At 44.8% G+C, this 18563-nt stretch overlaps 1 protein-coding gene across 4 annotated transcripts in view; it reads left to right on the forward strand.

Annotated features, from left to right (window-relative positions):
- ABCA1 (ATP binding cassette subfamily A member 1) overlaps positions 1 to 18563 on the forward strand; it is a 138823-nt gene that overhangs the window by 20512 nt on the left and 99748 nt on the right. For all 4 annotated transcript variants that reach the window (XM_059072098.2, XM_059072096.2, XM_067041041.1 and 1 more), the window contains exons 2-5: positions 1507 to 1669; positions 12347 to 12440; positions 16428 to 16569; positions 17920 to 18038. In XM_059072098.2, the coding sequence (XP_058928081.1) occupies positions 1604 to 1669; positions 12347 to 12440; positions 16428 to 16569; positions 17920 to 18038 (421 nt within the window). In that variant the 5' untranslated portion in view covers positions 1507 to 1603. The remainder of the gene's footprint in view (positions 1 to 1506; positions 1670 to 12346; positions 12441 to 16427; positions 16570 to 17919; positions 18039 to 18563) is intronic.

The following is an 18563-nucleotide window of genomic DNA, read 5'->3' on the forward strand; positions in this document are numbered from 1 at the left end:
ACATCAATAAATAAAAAGAAAAAAGAAATAGGTCCTAAGACTTGACTATTTCAGAGGAATCCCTGATTCGTTGGCTTGTCAATGAATGAATTAAAATACATAATAGTAGAGTCAGTCCTTCTTCTCAGACACTGCAGACTCCTTCCATTGCCTCTTCTTTTGTAAAAGTTTTTAATCCAGGTCCTTGTGGGGTGGGGACCAAGACGGTAAAATCCTGCTATAGATCACCCTTTGCATTGAGGTCTGTCTGGACCCACAGATGTTTAGTCCAATACTTGGTTTTCTATGCACGAGTGGTCACTACATTCTTAGCTGTTTTTGCTGTTTGTTCCTCAGGCCTAATATCCCACCTCTACTCCACTAGAGGCCACAATGATTAAATGAACCATTTTAGAGGTAAAGCCGGTTTCTGATTTCTGCTAAGGGTTCATGACTGTGAAGTGGCATCAGGGCCTAGCTTTGACCTGTGCATCCTTCCCTTCTTCCAGTTTTCATTTTTCACCCTTTCCCCAACTTTAATTTTAGTATGACTACCTGGGATTATTCCAGTATTAAATGAATACTATTGTTGAGGGGGCAGCACGGACACACAGAAGGTTGTATCCCCTGTTTATGAGACACCCCCCCCCCCCCCCGCCCACCGCAGGATGGCAAAACAGTCCTCCAAGGAGGCACCTGTGACACCTGACAAGGAGTAGGCGGGCCCTGTGTGCAGGTGTAGCAAGGCCAGAAGTGTGCATATGTGCGGACAATGGGAGCCTGTCAGTTTCACAGGTGATGCTCTCCTCTGCCTTAGCTGCCTTGTTTTTCTCAATGAGATACATGTTTTCTTTCCACACACACACACACACAGCACTGGGGTTGTCCTCATCACTTGGGAGCCAGGTGTCCGTGGCATTTCCTTGGTGTTTACTCACACCATCTAAGACATCATCACATCTAAGACACGCTGTGACTTTCCAGATTAGGAAACTGCTTTATCGATGGTGCCGTTTATCACCAGAAGGACTCAACTATGGGGCTAGATGAAAATGTAGTTTGCTGCAAATTTCAGGTAATAGCGTAAGTCACTCCAGGTTCAAGGCAAAATTTATAAATGCTGCTGACATTTTCTGAGAGGGGAGGCATTTTCTTAGAGAAGGGAGGCAGGTCTCTGGGATTCCAAAATGCCCTTTGCAATCTCAGGGTTTTGGCCACCTAAGGTTGCTCACATAAGTCTGCCTTCATAAGTGCATTTTTCATTCCCAAATGATCACACCAGTGTGGAGCTCAATTGATTGGGATAATAATGACTCACTCCCAGGCTACTGCCAGAAAACCTCCAGAATCCCTGTTTATCAGAGACCCCAAGGCTAGAAGTTGGGAACTCATGCCTTATGGAGAAGTAGTCACGAGGCAGAGCTGGGTTTGAGGGCTCAGGTGAGAGGGCTGGTGCAACAGCCCTCACTGGCGTATAGCTTTGCAGCAAAAACTGACAGCGCTCTCCTCTCTTGCTTTATCTTTCAGTTAATGACCAGCCACAGCGTCCCCACTGTGAGCTCCGGCCACTTCCTCCACGGGCTCCCGAGCCTCACGCAGGCTCTGTGGTGTCGGCTGAGGTAACATGGCTTGTTGGCCTCAGCTGAGGTTGCTGCTGTGGAAGAACCTCACTTTCAGAAGAAGACAAACAGTAAGCCTGGGTTTCTCTGGGGGTTCTCCCATGCTTTTCTTCCTGATTTTGAGTTGGGAGGGGAGGAGGGGGGAAAGGGAGTCTTCTTGGTTTTCTCAAAGTGATTGAATGAATCTGGCCCTGGTGGACACGGGACTGTATGTAGGGTCCTGATCGAGCCCCGTTGCTTATCACAGGGGGCAGGTTGGCAACCAGGCAGAAATGATAGCTTTGGTTTGTGCTAGTACCCAGGCCTGGGTTCTGACCTCTGGAATCTGGCACAGAATTGTCCCTTTGCCATCTTCCTCTTAACTTTTGCTGCAGCCCTGGGGGCCACCTAGCTCTCCAAGAGCATCTAATGGTTTCTGGGCAGTGGGAATGAAGTGAGTTCGTGGCCCAGCTCTTAGAGATCAGAGGCTGGATCTGTTAGTGTCAGCGTGGACTCTATCCTGTCAGCTTTGACTGCAAGCCTAGAGGAATATAAAGCTGAGATTTGTTTTATTTCTGGGGAGAGTTCTAAGCCATTCACTTCTGGATGGGACAATGATCCTTTCAGTAATCCCGAGAAGGCCATCTTTAACTCTCAGGTGAATGGTATTTTTCCGTGAGAGGATAAAGGCTATAAGGCCCGGTGATCTCTCTGAAGCTCCGACATCAGCTCTTAGCTTCTCCCTCTCTGACCACTCCTAGAGATTCCGTCCAGTCTCCTGGGTTTAGCTGCACCTCTCTGTAGTAGGCTTCTAAATGTCTGTTTCCTGCCCTGCCTTTTTCCCTGAATTCTAAACCTACATCCCCATTTGGCTGTCCTCATGAAGCTTAACACATCTGCAACTGAAATGCTCATCTTTCTTAGACTCAAAGAGCTATAAGGGATCTTGGATATAATTTAATTCAGTGTTTCTGAAACTAGACTAACGCTTGGCCGGCCCTTCTTTAAAAGAACAAAAATGTCAAGGTCCTCCTCTGTTCACTAAATTTATTCTTTTATTATAATGTTACTTAAATATGAACATATGTGAAACTAGATATAAACCCCTTATTCTTACAGGCCATATGACCCATACAAACTTACAAATTAAATGCAAACAAAATTGCAAAACCAGTACTGTTAATGTAGTAAGGCAGCTGACACTGTTTAGCTGAAGCCATATTATAGGTAACAATGTGACTATGGTAGTGAATGCTTATTCATTTGAGTTTGGACAGTCTATATTACTATGTGCTAATGATTCAATTTTCCAACCATTTTTTCCAGTGACCTTCAGTTGATATCATTTGGCTTTTATTTGGTCCAATCTCATCATTCACAAGTTGCGTCTGCATCTGTGCCTTTCTCATTTGTCTGCTACAATTATATTGGTGCTAACACAGTCACAAACACAAATATAAACTTAGGCTTGAAATCTTGTGCCAGAACGTGGTTATAACGTAGGCATTTAGAAAAATCCAGATATGTTTATGCACATTTGTTTAGATGACCATTGAAATGAAAACACAAAATTTTAAAATCCTGACATAGAACTCAGATATAATCCCTCATGGATATGTGTGTATATGTGTGACTCTAATAGAGTTGGTTCTCTAAACCACTGTCAGATTGCTCTTCAGTGGTATTATTATTTTTTCTATCTCAAGTCTTGAAGTTTCTAACCTCTTTCTTGCCTTTGCCCCTGCCTCCCATGGCTCTGCCCAGGTCCTGGTGTTCCAAAGACCTATACGTTCACCTCCTAATCTCATTTCTTAGCTACTGTGTGGTCCAGGTCCCCTGCCTCTTCTCATCATGGTGGCAGCAGCCCACGTGATGGGCGACTGTCTCTGCTGTGCTGTGTCCATTAGCCGGTGAGTAGTGGAAAGAACTATATCATCTCAGTGATGCAAGGTCTCAAGGGCAGTCCCACCCAAACCTGTCATTTTACAGATAAGAACACTGAGGCACAAAGCAGGGAAGGGATTTCCTCAAGGTCAACCAAGGAATCAGGAGCACAGGGTCCTGGAACAGGCTATGGGATTGGGCCATCCAGGCTGGGCCAGTCTCTACTAGTCTTGCTGCTTCTTGCTCAATATTGCTTATCAGTTTAAAAAGCATTACGAGTAGTGAGATAGGCGGGCTTAGTCAAAGGCAGTGTTTTGGCCTTGTGGCAGAGTTCTTGTTGAAAGAGTAAGAAGGAGACAGCATCCTGACACAAAAGGGCTTTTCTAGGTGTTACACCTACTGCCTGCTAGCTTGTCCTCCCTTCCTGATTTCTACAGGAAATGTATTTTGCCAAACCAGAAACAAAGTGCGGTTTATTTCAGGTTGCACATGCTTAGGTTGTCAGAACTGGAAAGATCTGACCTGCTTCTTGTACAGCTGATGGGATTGGGGTTTGGGGTAGGAGACAGGGGTCCAGAGTGGGTGGGTCATGGGAGTAACACCAGAACCAATTTCCTGGTGGCCCTACAGGCACAGGCCCTTTTTTTTAGCAGGCTTTGCCTTATCTGCATGAAAGATTTAATGCCCATGGATCTCAAGTGCTGGCTGTAGCTACTTCCCAATCCACCTGGCTTGGATCTCTAAATATATTGTTTTATAGACAGTGGAACCTGTTTAGGGTTTTGGTACCACTTTGTTAGCTCACATAGCCAGAACAAGCTCTGCGCAGTAGGCAGGGGCAGAAGTTAGCAGCTCCAAATAGTTCTTGCCCACAGTGTATGGAAAACCATTGCTTGATTTCCTCCTTCTGAGATCCTGGATGTACACACTTGGCCCCAGAGCCTGGCACCGGGGATATGCTTAATAAGTATTTGCTGAATGGGGGGGGGTAAATGCGTTAAATGGGCCATTAGTTTACAGGTCTCAAAGAGGCTCCCCTGCTATAGGGGCCTTGTGTGCAGGGAGATGGGAAGAAAGATGTAAAAGCTGGGTGCTGAACAGTAAACCCCGAGCAACCTTCCTGAAAGGCGGCTGTTTGCCCTTTCACTCTGTGTCCTTGTTTGCTAGTAAATCCTGGGGACCTCTCTCTTGTGCTCCCATTATGCAGACTTATGGGGTCCATCAGCCAGGGGTAGATTTCCGCTGTTCCTGTTGGGCAAAGAATACATTGAAATTGAGTTGCATAAGTTGGGTGCAAAGCTCAGTTTGGGTCCAAAGTAACAGTTAACTTGTGTGGGTGGCAGTCACTGAGCACAAACAGGGCTTGGGACAGGAAGGGCGAGGGGCTTCAGAGTTCTCCGGATGCTCATCTGGTTTTAGGCCGAGCCAGAGGCCAAGGTCACCATGGAACAGATGGGACAGAGTACGGCCATATGGCCTCTCTTTTTTGCCTTTGACATTAATTTTCTCATTTAGATCTGTCTAGCTATGTGTCTGGGAAAATAGATAATTCTAATTTCTGCATGTATCAATATTAGAGTATCAGTATTTGGGGATTGTTTAATGACAAGGAATAGGCTATCAACTAAATAAAAATTAAGACTCCTCATTTAAGAGCCACTAGAGAATCTTATAGCATAGACGCAAACTTTCTGCACCTCCACCCAGCTTCCAATTTCACCTGATACATTTCTTTCCTGTCCTTAGTCCTGGCCTGGCATTGCTGGTTCAAATCCAGATAAGAATTCTAATTATTATCTAATTCTAATTCAATTCTAATTCCAGCTTGGCCACTATATGTCTCAATGGCTCAGGGAAACTCATTTTTCCTGAGTTTTAGTTTCCACTTCTTTGGAATGAAGAAAGTTAGAACAAATAGCCATTTATTGTTTCCTTTGGATAGATATTTATTGAACATCTACTGCACATAAGATAGTGTGCTGGGTATACAGGCAGGATCCCTGCCCTCATAGAGCTTACAGTTCAGTGAGGGAAGCAGATATGAAGCACATTATCACATAAGTAGAAATCTCATAACAAACTGTGATAAGTGCTATGAAGGAAAAAAAAAAACAAACTGTCCTACTATGTTAGGTACTACCAGGCTGTGGATAGGGAGTTAATTTAGAATACAAGGTCATGACATTTAAGCTGAGAGCCTTGAAGTTCGAGCAGCAGTTAGCCAGGGGAAGATCGGGAGCTCAGCCGTCAGGCCACCGGATTCCAGGCAGAGAGACAGAGGGTGTGAAGGCCATGGGCCTCACGCATGTTCTGGAGTCAAAGAACAGGAAAGCCAGTGGCACTGAAGGAAGACTGGCTGGGGGTGAGTTGGGAGTCAGCAGGGGCAGATCATGCAGCCGTGGAGCTGAGCAAGGGCAGCTAAATTTTATTTTATGTGCAGAAGGAGTCCCTGAGGTAGATAGGTCATGATGACAAGGGTCAGACGGTGTGGTCCTTGGCACTGAGGGGACTTGAAGGACGACAGCCCAAGGAAACCATTAGAATCATTACATACATACATACATAGCATTTTGTGCTCTGTTTTCCTCTTTCATTTAACATCATTTGGCGTATGTGTTGCCATGTTTCCAAGTAATTTACATATTTATAATAATGATTCTTGATGTGTAGGCTGTGTTTTGTCCTTTTGAAAGTACTTTTGTATCCGTTATCTTCTTGATTTTCACAGCAATTCTGAGAGGTAAGCATTACAATTTCTGTTCCACAGGTGAAGAAAGTGTTATAGGTTAGTAAATTAGTAAGAGGAGGGGCTGGATCTTTTGGGCCCAAATCTGCCATGGGATAATGCCACTGACATTCCTGGTAGGATTACAGTAATCCATCAATGCAGTTTTTATTTTGTAAGTTCATACCCTATTGCCAACATTCAGATGTTTCCTGTGTTTGCTGTTATACATAAACTACTATAAAGACTTTATACATATAGCCTTTTCTTATTTTTATATTATTTCCTTAGGCCAAAATCTCAGAAGTACGATTCCTAGGTCCAAGGAAATGGCCCTTGACATATATGATCAGATGTCCTTCTGAAGGATCAAACCAATTTAAAAATCCACCATCACCGCATGAGGCTTTAATACAGTTCTGGGAGGGCAGGCGTGGTTTTCAGATTTCTTTTTCCCTCTAGCATTTCTCTGATTTGATCTTTAAGATTTCACTTTAGGGCTTCCCTGGTGGCGCAGTGGTTGAGAATCCGCCTGCCAACGCAGGAGACACGGGTTCGTGCCCTGGTCCGGGAAGATCCCACATGCCGTGGAGCAACTAAGCCCGTGAGCCATGGCCGCTAGGCCTGCGCATCCGGAGCCTGTGCTCCGCAATGGGAGAGGCCACAACAGTGAGAGGCCGCATACCGCAAAAAAAAAAAAAAAAAAAAAAAAAAAAAAGATTTCACTTTAATTTTTCCAGACTTAATTGAGGTATATATCAATAAGTATTTTTCATCGTGATGCTGATATAGCCTAGAGTGTGCTATTGCTTTGGTGAACATCCTGTTAACTGGGAAAATTCATTGTCTTACATTTTACGTTTTTAACCTCTCAGAATAGTCTCTCATATTTCATCTTTTTCTTTTCCCCATTGAATCGTGTTACCTTATCAAGTTCTAAAAGTAGCCTAGCACTATATTAATGTCCCAGGGACATTGGGTAATGTCTAGAGACATTGTTTGGCGGTTACAGTCCTGGCCAGGGGTGGTTGGTACTGTTGGTTCTGGCGGGCGGAGGCCAGGGATGGGGGAAACATTCTTCCATTCACAGGCGGTCTCCTTACAACGCTTATCTGGCCCCACATGTCAATAGTGCTGTTGAGAGAAACCCTGCTCTGGAAACGCTCGCTCATATTATCCCCATGTTGTTGCTGAGGAATAACGAGGTGGAAGGTCCCCAGAGCAGCTCAGTGTAGCAATTTACTGAAACATCAGAATTTTTGTTTTAATACCCAACCTAAAAGAAGGCTTCTGAGTTTCTAACTTTGGTAAGAAGCATCTTTTGAACATGGCGTTCGTCTCCATCTCCTCTGCCTCGTGGTGTGGGCAGGTGTGGAGGTAGGTGGGTAGGTATTATCAGATTAAGATTTAGAAGAGTTTTCTAGTTTTCCATAGGAGTGCGTAGCAGTAAAGCATCAGTCTTATTTCCAAGCTGTTGGGTTGGCCAAAAAGTTCACTTGGGTTTTCCATCTGGTATGGAAGACCCAAACGAACTTTTTGGCCAACCCAAATATTTATGAGAGCCTATTCTGAAGGAAAAGTGCTAAGCTTAGAGATGGAGGAGGAATCTGATTTTGACAATGAGTGGAGCCAGAATGGCGTTCCTGGCAGAAGTCAACTTGGGTTTCTAGAGGGAGGCTATTAGGAAAAGAAGTACCCAGAACAACCCCCTGAGTTTGGAAGGCAAATTCTATGTTCAATGACAATTTTAGAAGTTCAGAGTAAAAGTGCACAGAGAGAATTGTGTGTCACGAGTTCTCTGGTTTGAGTGCTGGCTCTTTGAGACGGTCTCTTCATTCATTCATACATGTTAGTATCTCAGCTCAGCACGGCTTATAGAGATCAAGATCTAGATACTCTGGTAATGGGGGAGGAGGTAAGGAGGCTGGGGTGCATAGTGGCTAAGAACACACCCTTGAGTTGGACTGGCTTTGAATTCTGGCTCTGTCATTTACCAGGCTTGTATCTTTGGGCAATTTATTTACTCTTTCACCCTCAGTTCCCTCATCTGTGAACTGGGTATTATAATAGTGCTAATGGGGTTATTTGAAGTTTAAATGAGTTCATCTATGGTAAGCACTTAGAACACTGATACATGGTAAGACCTGTTTAAGTGTTAGCTGTCATTATGGTTGTCAATCTTTTCCTTACCTCTTTCCCTAATCTGCTTACACCCACCCACTGGCTTCAGTTGCTAAAAATGAGTTGCAAGATTTTCTTCATGCTCTTTGCTATCTGTGCCATGGGAAAGATCCATTCTTTTTTTTTTTTTCAACCAATCAACATATTTTGAGCATCTCCTCCCCTATTGGATCCTAGATGTGGGGCTACAGAGATGTCCAGGAACATAAACTTTGATTCATTGGGTCAGACCAGTGCCCAGGAGAGCTGGTGAGTGCCAGACTCCTCTTAAGTGGCCATCTTGTAAGGTATATATCTCAAACATGGCTCCGTGAGAGGCAGGATGATGGGTGCAGTAGCACATCGGGGTCAATAGATCTGGGTTCAAACTCTGGTGCACTCTTTTACCAGGCTATGTATGGCTCATAACCTGCCCCAATCTTACTTGCTTCACTATCTAATGATACCAGCTACCTCACAAGTTCTTGTGAAAATATTAGAGATGAGTTATATAAATCCCTGGTACACAGTAGGTGCTCAGGATTGGCTATAACTATCATAAACCTATAGGTCACGAGCTCATTTTACCTCTGTGGAACCTGTTGGTATTTTTTGACTGTGCCACCTAGTGGGGTCATTTCCTACCTGGGCCACATGAGTTGGGCAAAAGTAGCTGCTAATCTCAACCCTGCCACTGACTTTCTCTGTGACTTACCCTTCCTTGAGCTTTAGCCTTGCCACATATAAAATACAGACAATAATGGCTCCTATATCTCAGGGTTGTTTGCAGGCTTAAATGAAATAATCCATATATAATGTGCCTGCTACACACTTGACTCTAAAAAAGTAAATGGTAGCTACTGTTTATCGCAAAAGTACACATAGTAGCTTCAGAGCTTCAAGGCTGATGACTATCTTACTCATACTCTTCATTTAATTTTGGTTTTGTTGGTTTTTTTTTTTTTTTTTACTTCATTATTCTTTTCTGAATTTATTCACAGTTAAACCGTTTTTTGGAAGTTTTACTCCCGTCTGTTAATATTTGTGAGTGATTTTATTTAGCTGTAAGTTTGGAATGCATACAATTTTGTGTTCCACTTTTTTCAGTTAATATTATATGGTTAATAGTGTCTGTGTTTCATAAACCTTGTTGTAGTGACTGCATAATGTATTGTTGAGTAGATGTGCCATATTTAATCATTTCTCTATTGCTGTGCAATTGTTTCCAATATTTTGCAATTATAGTGTTTGAATGAATGAGTAACAGTGTATATAGCTTTTTGATATTTTAAACTTAGTTCTGTGGGATGAATTTCTAGGAATATTGTTTGGTCAAGGGGAATAAACATATCTTTTGAATACATATGGCCAAGTTGCTTTCCCAAAGGGCTCAACTGACTTACATTTCCATCTTTATTATTTTGTAAACTTCAGTTCATTCTCTCACTCAACACACATTCTTTTTTTTTTTTAACATCTTTATTGGAGTATAACTGTTTTACAATGGTGTGTTAGTTTCTGCTTTACAACAAAGTGAATCACTTATACATATACATATGTTCCCATATCTCTTCCCTCTTCCACATTCTTAAAGCCCGTATCATGCGGCAGGCTCAGTGAGAAGAAAGGGACACTAGAGGAGGAGCCCCTGCTATGCCCAGTGCTGGTAGAGGCTCAGGGTACTTGGGGAGCCCAAGGAGGGACTTGCAGCTCAGCTGGTAGAGGAGGCTGAATGTCATTTGAAAGCTTGGAGATTTCACTGTGTGTTGCCTCTTTGGGATTATTTACAGAAATATTTAGCAAGACCAGCCCCATCTTTGGTCTTGGAGACCCCATTGACAGCATGCTTTCTTCCAAAGAAGGACCCATTTGTCTTTTTTTTTTCCTGGTGTGCTATCTAGAGCAAACTATTCATAGTTATATGGTAACAGTGGGTTTTGTTTGTTTGTTTGTTCTACTAGAGAAGTAATACATGCTCATTATGGAAAATTTAGAAAACACAGGAAGGTGTTTAAAAAAAATCACCCATGTTCTTATCATCCTAGGACATCCACTGTCCTCATCCATGTATTTCCTTCTAAAAAGAAGATTTAAAAAAGAGTTTAATGTGGAACCATATTAAAGGTCTCTGGAATGTAAAATACCAGAAATCCAATGACAAATAATAAACAAAAGCTAAAACCAATCTGAAGCAGAAAGGTTAAATTAATTATCTATTCACAGCGTGACGTATCAAGTGACCATTAAAATCCATATTTTATGAGAGTATTTTATGTCATGGAAAACACTCCCAGTATGATGTTCAATGAAAAAGCAAAATACAAAATTATATATGCTGTATAATCTCAATTTTGTAGAGAAAAATTATTATTTATGTATGAATAGGCAAAAAAGACAAAAAATATTAATGGAGAACCATTGTTAGCTTAATTTACTAGGGATTATCTCCAAGAAGTAGGATTAATGGTGATTTATATATATATATTTTTTACTTTTCTGTATGTTTTTTAATTTCAAAATTTCCACAATAAAAATATATGGATTTGGGGATCAAAAAAAATTCTGTTTAAATAAAAGGAGGGATTTCATATCAGTGTTCTCTTGGCTCTGAAGCCACAGTTGTAGTTACTCTCAACCACAAGGGCCCGTGAGTATTCTGGGCTCTTTGGTATTCATCCTAGTTAGAACATCTGAGTCCAGAACTGAAAGGAATGAAAGAGGTGAGGCTTCAGGCCGTGCAACTAGTTGTCCGAACACCACAGGTTCAGTTAGATTATGTCTCATGATTTCCATCCTGTCCCTGTGCTTATTTATCCCCTGGTAACTCACTGAGGCAGGTTTTTCCTTTAGAGAAACCCCATTGCTTTAACTGGTGGATCACAGTTACATCTGTTTAATGATCTTCTAACCCACTGGAGAAGGTGGTGACCGGATCTGATCTCGATGGATGGGGAAGGACTTTGCACTCTTCCCACATCTTTCCAGTCCTGGGGGCACACAGGTCACTATGGAACTGCATGTGAATTTCCATTGTCCTTTGGAGCCCTATTCTCAGCCCTGCAGGGGGCAACTTCGTGTGTTCCTTTAGAGCCAAGGTGGTGTGTATTTAGCACAGCAGGTTGCCCTGGCCCTCTTCTTTTAACAAATGGTCGTAACATACCTGACACTATGCTAAGGCTGGAGATGCAAAGATAACTTGATCCAGTGCCCACCTTCAGGGTACTCATATTGTAGTGAGGAAGCCAGTGATAAAAACATGATTTCAGGGGCTCAGGGAAACTGTTATGGGAGGAGGATGCATGGGTTACTCTGGGAGCACAGCAGAAGGGCTTCCAGCTCAGCCTGAGATTTTAGTAAAGGAAATTGTGCCTGGTTGAATCTTGAAGGATGAGTGGAAGTGAGCCAGATGAAGCAGGGTGGGAAGCATCTTGCCTTTTGTAGGGAAAACACAGAGATATGGAATAGTAAGTTATAAGGGGAGAACTGCAAACAATTCAGTATTATCAAAGCTTAGAGAGTGGTAAGAGAGGCTGGAGAAGTTGATCAATTGTTTATTTATTTATTTATTTTTATGGCTGCGTTGGGTCTTTGGCGCGGGCTTTCTCCAGTTGTGGCCAGCGGGGGCTGCTGTTCGTTGCGGTGTGCGGGCTTCTCATTGCGGTGGCTTCTCTTGTTGTGGAGCACGGGCTCCAGGTGCATCAGCTTCAGTAGTTGTGGCACGGTGGGCTTCAGTAGTTGTGGCTCGTGGGCTCTAGAGCACAGGCTGGTCCATGTGGTGCATGGGCCTAGTTGCTCTGCGGCATGTGGGATCTCCCCGGACCAGGGCTCGAACCCATGCCCCCTGCATTGGCAGGCGGATTCTTAACCACTGTGCCACCAGGGAAGCCCTGATCAATTGTTTAATTAACTTTTTTGTGGATTTCCCAAAGTTCAATAGCATTAGGTTTCCATGTTTTTTTGTTTGTTTAATTCACAGTGCTCTGTCTTATTTCCCACTCAGTGTCAGCTGTTGCTGGAAGTGGCCTGGCCTCTATTTATCTTCCTGATCCTGATCTCCGTGCGGCTGAGCTACCCACCCTATGAACAACATGAATGTGAGTATATGAGCATCCCGCCTGAGACTTACTGCTGGCAAGTGGAATCCAGGCGATGGGCATGGGCTAAATGTGACCTCTCCGAAGATGCTATCTTTAGGAAACAGTGCAAATGGTTTGGAACAGAAAAGCTGGGCTTCCAATTGTTTAATAAGGCATGAGCTCAGGAAACCATTTTCAGTCCTAGTAGATGGTGATAATAGTAACTATAATAATAGCCAACATCTGTTTTATGCATTTTCAATCATGAAAGTAATATAACCTTACTGATAGCTCAGAAAGGGGTAATTAAAAAAGCCCCCTAAGGCAATACCTTAATACCACTATCATCTGGTCCCTGCCGGGCTTTTTCATATGCATTATGTCTTTATCACACAGTTGCAAATCATGGAACATATAATTTTAAGCAGCATTTGTGTAGAACATCTCAGATTGACTAATATTATTTCATTTGATCCTCATAACAACCTTGTATAATGGACTTTTATAATTGCTGTCATTTGCCTTAATTTCTTGATAAGTAAATTGGGGCTCAGAGGAGTGCAGGGAATTGCCTGAGGTCACATATGTATCAAGTGACAGTGATGAAATAAAGCTCAGGTCATCTGACTCCCAGTCATGTGTTTGGATGACGGCCTTTTCAGTGAGCATAGAGAATACAGTAGTGGCTGAGAACACAAGCTCTGGATGTCAGGTTACCTAGGTTTGAATCCCGGCTTCAACACAGGTATGTCACCTTGGGCAAGTGGCTTGGCTTCTCTGTACCTGGGGTTCCTCATCTCTATAAAAAGGGAATAGTAAGACCTCCCCCATATGGTTGTTGTGTTACCGGTACCACAGTCACAGTCTTTCTCTCCTGGCTGGGCTTGCTGGATGGATTAATACTGCAAAAATGTCCCAGTCTAAAAGATTAGCATTTATGGGGGAGCTTTGGCTGGGAATTCTTTTCCATGGCTCCAGTGACTTTTCCTGTCATTAACCAGCTCTACCCACATCCCACCAGCCCTATAGGTCTGCAGGATACAGTTCTTCAGGGAAGAAGAGGTAGGGCTGGGGTCACCTTTGAATTGTGTTCTTGGTCTGGTCCCCTGTCTCTCAGGGCATGTAGTGGCAGTTATTTACCTGCTAATTTGCTAGTACACATTATACATATTCAAGTTTTAAAAAACCCCACGAAACCTCAAAACATTCTACCAGATGTCATTTTCTGATTTCATCAAAAAGAAAAAGAGTTTACAATGAAATACACACTCAGTTTGTGGGCCTGGAAGGTAACACTGCATTCTTGTTTGGAACCTCAAAGATGGATGAACAAGTGTGTATTTGATTTTGTATAAGCGTTACCCTAAGCCCCACTGAAGTACACATTTTAGGGAAAACTCAGCTTTTTCATCTGATAAGCTATTCTTTCTCAGGAATTATCACAAGCAGACAAGACGGTGTAAGGGAAATAGTGCAGACCTTGGTATCAGACAGACGGGTTTGTTTGGATCCTGGCTCTGCCACTTGCTGAGGTTGTGATCTTGGGCAAGTTGTTGAATTTTGACCCAAATCTCTCTGAATCCAGACCATCAATTCTCAGAAATGTTGTGAAATTCCTATACTTATGGAAGATAGATAAGACTTTTGCCCTCCATCTATGTACTTATTGCAACCTTACTTCCTGTTCTCACCACCTTATAGGGACCTAGCTGGAAGGGCAGATAGTTAAGGTGAGGCTTACAGAGGTGTCTTGTCTCTAGGAACAAAGGATTGGTATATAATTCTTCCCTATAAATCTTTCCCAGTTTGACCCACACCCATCAAGGTCCTAATCACTTCCCTGGGTCATGAGACTCCATTAAGCAACTTGGTTGTCATCCTGTGCACCAATGCCAAGTGCTCACCCTGCTTTTATTTGCAAATCAGGTGGGACATGACACACGAGGAAGGGTCTTTGCTTCGCTCACCAAGGTTTAGACTGAAGCACATTGTTGGTGTGCTGGACCAACATCACCCTGCCTTGGGTGCCAGTGTTTCCTGGAGGTTAAAGGGGAGAATCCCTTGGTCCTTTGAGTATTTGGTTGGGTTACATAAATCTCCCCTGAAAGAGGAGCAGCTGACTTAGGCAAGGGACCTTGTTTGGTTTTCCTTGAACTATTAACAGGGAGATAAGGGGATTAACTGGGTAAATGTTCAACAGGCCAGAGTCCCTGCAGAGGACGGCCACAGGGACCAGATCTTGGTTCATCCTTTGCTTTGGATGTTGCCTCTCTGGTTGGAATGTGGATAGAAGAAAAAGAAAGATAGACAGACCCCAATATTGAAATGCAAAGTGTAGCAAGTCCTGACTGTGGGTGAACTTCTGGGGAGACTCTGTTAGCCCATTTGCATGAAAATAGTAAGCGGAATAAAACCAGGTTTCTGCCTGGGGGAGGAGGGGGCTGTGTGATGGAAGGAGTGTTCCTGGCTGAGCAAGAGCCAAGGAAGTACTAGTGTAGGCTGGCCACCACAGCGCCTCAGTAACCCTAAGGGGCCCGTTCACTGAGCCTTAATCTCTGCCAGGCACTCTGCAGCATGCTTTGCTTGTAAAAACTCACGTAATACTCACTGCAGCTCTGTGAAATCGATTGTACTGTTACCACCATTTTATAGATGGGGAAACTGAGGGTTAAGGGGTCAGTGACTTGGCCAAAGTCACTGCTTAGCAAGTTGCAGAGACTGGATGTAAATCCCAGTTGGTTTGACCCTAAAGCCCGTGAAGCTATATGGCTCTTCACCACTCAGAGCCATGGTTCTTAATGGTTGTTAACTCTTCCGGGGTCACAGATAACCCTGAGAATATGATGAGCGTGGAGCCTCAGGCTTTCTGTCACCGGAATCCACACGTGCTTGGTCTCAGGTTAAGAGCCCCTGGTTCCAGGGCACGTTTATCTTGATCCCTGTAAGCAGCCCCATGGCCTGTGACGCGGCACAGCAGCCCCTGTGCACGCAGTCCTGCGGTTTGTAAGAATGGCCTCCGTAAGGAAGGGAGGGGCAGGGAGGAAGAGGTGGCCTGTTGGATGGGGCTCGGCGCTCCGACGGGAGGAGGAACAGCAGGAGCCTCAAAGGCGGCGTGGGGCCCCAAGTCGGCCCCAAGTCGGCACGTTCATTAGGCGCCTTTGAGGAGCTTGGGCGCTGGTGGAGGAGGTGAGGTCACAGAGGACAGAGCCACGGGGACTGAGAAAAGCTAGCAGATAAAGGAGGCCACAGGTGGGAGGGAAGGGGCATGACTGGGATCACAGAAATGTGGGTCCCACCCCGGCCCTGCCCACTGACTCCCTGAGTGTTCTTCTTCGGCCACTTTATCTTGCCGTGGTTTCCTCCTTCAAGTGTGAAGGGATTGGATTAGGTCCTCGCCAGTGCCCCTCGGTGTCTCTGAAAGGCGAGGTGAGTGGTGGAAGACGGAGGACTGAGGAGCCAGTACTTGCTGCCCTCCAGGCACCTTCTGTATATGGTCTAATCAACCCCTCTGGTCACTCCCCCAAGGCTGCTGTCATGAATCCCACTCAACAGACTATATCAAGTAGATTAAGAACGGCTATCTAGGGCTTCCCTGGTGGCGCAGGGGTTGAGAGTCCGCCTGCCGATGCAGGGGACACGGGTTCGTGCCCCGGTCCAGGAAGATCCCGCATGCCGCGGAGCGGCTGGGCCCGTGAACCATGGCCGCTGAGCCTGCGCGTCCGGAGCCTGTGCTCCACAACGGGAGAGGCCACAACAGTGAGAGGCCCATGTACCAGCAAAAAAAAAAAAAAAAAAAAAAAGAACCTCTATCAGATGCCACATTTCCAACTCAGGGTCACATTAGTCCAGGGCAGCAGGTCTCAGGGATGTGGGGAATGGGACAGTCAGATTTGGGATGGAGCAATGTTTGGTGGAACCCAAAGAGATAAAGGTTCCTGTCAAGTCCCAAATCCTTCAAAGAATTAATGTTTCTCCTTCTGTTTTTCTTCTCCTCGATTTCAACAGGCCACTTTCCAAACAAAGCCATGCCCTCTGCAGGAACACTTCCTTGGGTTCAGGGGATTATCTGTAATGCCAATAACCCCTGTTTCCGTTATCCGACTCCTGGTGAGGCTCCCGGGGTTGTTGGAAACTTTAACAAGTCCATGTAAGTACCGGATCAGGTTTTCATTCCCAAACTTGTCAGTTAATACTTTTCCTTTCCCTTCTCAACCTCCGGGGAATTTTGAATGGTTGGGTTTGAGTGAAGATTCTTTTGTGACGGTTTGTGTGATAAAGTCCAAAGAATGAGACCAGAGAGAACTGCTGTCAGGATTTAAGACTGTGTGACCTCACTTTGGTGGATTTTAGGAGTAACGTTATGTAGATGAAAGTCCTGTGGTTGGGAGCTTTACCTCCAAAAACTGGCGAGTAAGTAGAGAAGGGAGACAGAGCACATCAGCTTCATCCGCTAATGAGCAAACACTCGGTTAGCAGGCTGGTCCAGGAGCTGGGGATACAGAGCTGTGCAGGGGGAGGGGCCTGTCCTCGAGGAGCTCACAGCCAAGACTGGGAGAGTTTGGTCCTCTCTGCTCTCAGATCACCTCTCTTCCTCCATTGCTGCCCTATCACACTGCAGCGGTCTTTCCTCTGCAAGTCTTTCTCAGCCCTGGGTGTGAGCTCCCTGAGGGCCAGGATGCTGCTTTCTTCACTTTTGTATTCCTGGCTCCTGGCTTCAACAACAGACATTAGGGCTGAATAGTGCTTCCCAAATGAGCCGTTGAAGATTCTTGGAAGGCACAGAACCATGGCATGAGTTAGAAAGGACTAAGAACTGCAGGAGATGTAGCATGACAGTTTAGAGGAAGCTGCTGCCAGGCAGTCAGGGCCACGTTATAATGTTCATGGACCTTAGGCTTTGTGGCTTTCATGAACCCCTTCTTCCTTGCAACAATATTAAAAATTTTATTTTATAACTGTGTTGGTATAAAGATGAGTATAATCCAGGCTGAATTCATTATCATATACATTCATTCTGAATTTCTGAATTTTTTTTTTCTGATTTTAAAAGAAATTTAAAAATTTTGTGGACCCATGAGAGTATCCTGGGCCCTAGGCACTGTGTCTGCTGTGTCTTTTGGATAAGTTGGTCCTGGGGACCTGTGTGCACGTGTGCATGTGTGTGTGTGTGTGTGTGTGTGTGTGTGTGTGTGTGAGAGAGAGAGAGAGAGAGAGAGAGAGCTTCCTGGAGAGGCAGTAACATGGGCTGGCCCTTGATGGCTGGTAAGATTTGGTTGTGTGGACACATGAGGACGAGCATTTGGGGCAAGGCTGTTGGCTGGGTGTCTGTGAGCCTAGGGTCTCAGTGATGTTGGAGGAGGGGGCAGCAGGAGTGGGTCAGGGCCGGCCCACGGAGGACCCTGAAGCCAGGCTGGGTCTTCCTGGCAGGTACTTTGTTCAAGCTGGAGAGACAGCTGGCCTAACCAGGGCTTTTCTACTTTTCTTAAACCCCCTGCAGCGTGTCTCGCCTGTTCTCAGATGCTCGGCGACTTCTTTTGTACAGCCACAGAGACACCAGCATGAAGAACATTCGCCAAGTTCTAAGGACATTATACCAGATCGAGCGTTCCAGCTCAGGTAAGCAAAAGCCTTCTGTGAATTGGTTCGTAATTGGAAGTTAACCTGCACCAGGGAGAGACAGCAGCCCAGGTGGCCTGGCGCTTGTTCCTTTGAGCTCTTCCCTGCGGGGTTTTCCTCCTCAGTGGCTGGGCTGTAAGACCTCTCTGCAGGATGTATTTGAGAAGAAACTAGGGACTCAGTGAGTGTGCTGGCCTCCTCTGGGGACACAGAAGAAACCCCCCCCCCCAGAGAAGAATGGCACCGGCCTGGCGTTAGGACCGTTAGGGGGGCAGGTTGCTGCCAACCTCATCTTGTTGGAGTTGGCTGTATGGCTGCCATGAATGGGAAGATTTATAGACGGGATACTTCCGTGCATGTAAGAGCAGTTAAAGTTGCAACTCTATTTGGAGAAGTGAAAGTTAAGCATTCATTTCTAAAAGGAAAATGCAATTCATCTTCCCCCAGGTCATTTGATTTAGTCTGATGGGTATTTGAACTCTGAGCTTTAAAAAGTGACACCTTTGGGCTTCCCTGGTGGCGCAG

Source organism: Kogia breviceps, chromosome 8 (assembly GCF_026419965.1).
Source record: "Kogia breviceps isolate mKogBre1 chromosome 8, mKogBre1 haplotype 1, whole genome shotgun sequence".
In the NCBI taxonomy this organism is placed as follows: domain Eukaryota; kingdom Metazoa; phylum Chordata; class Mammalia; order Artiodactyla; family Physeteridae; genus Kogia; species Kogia breviceps.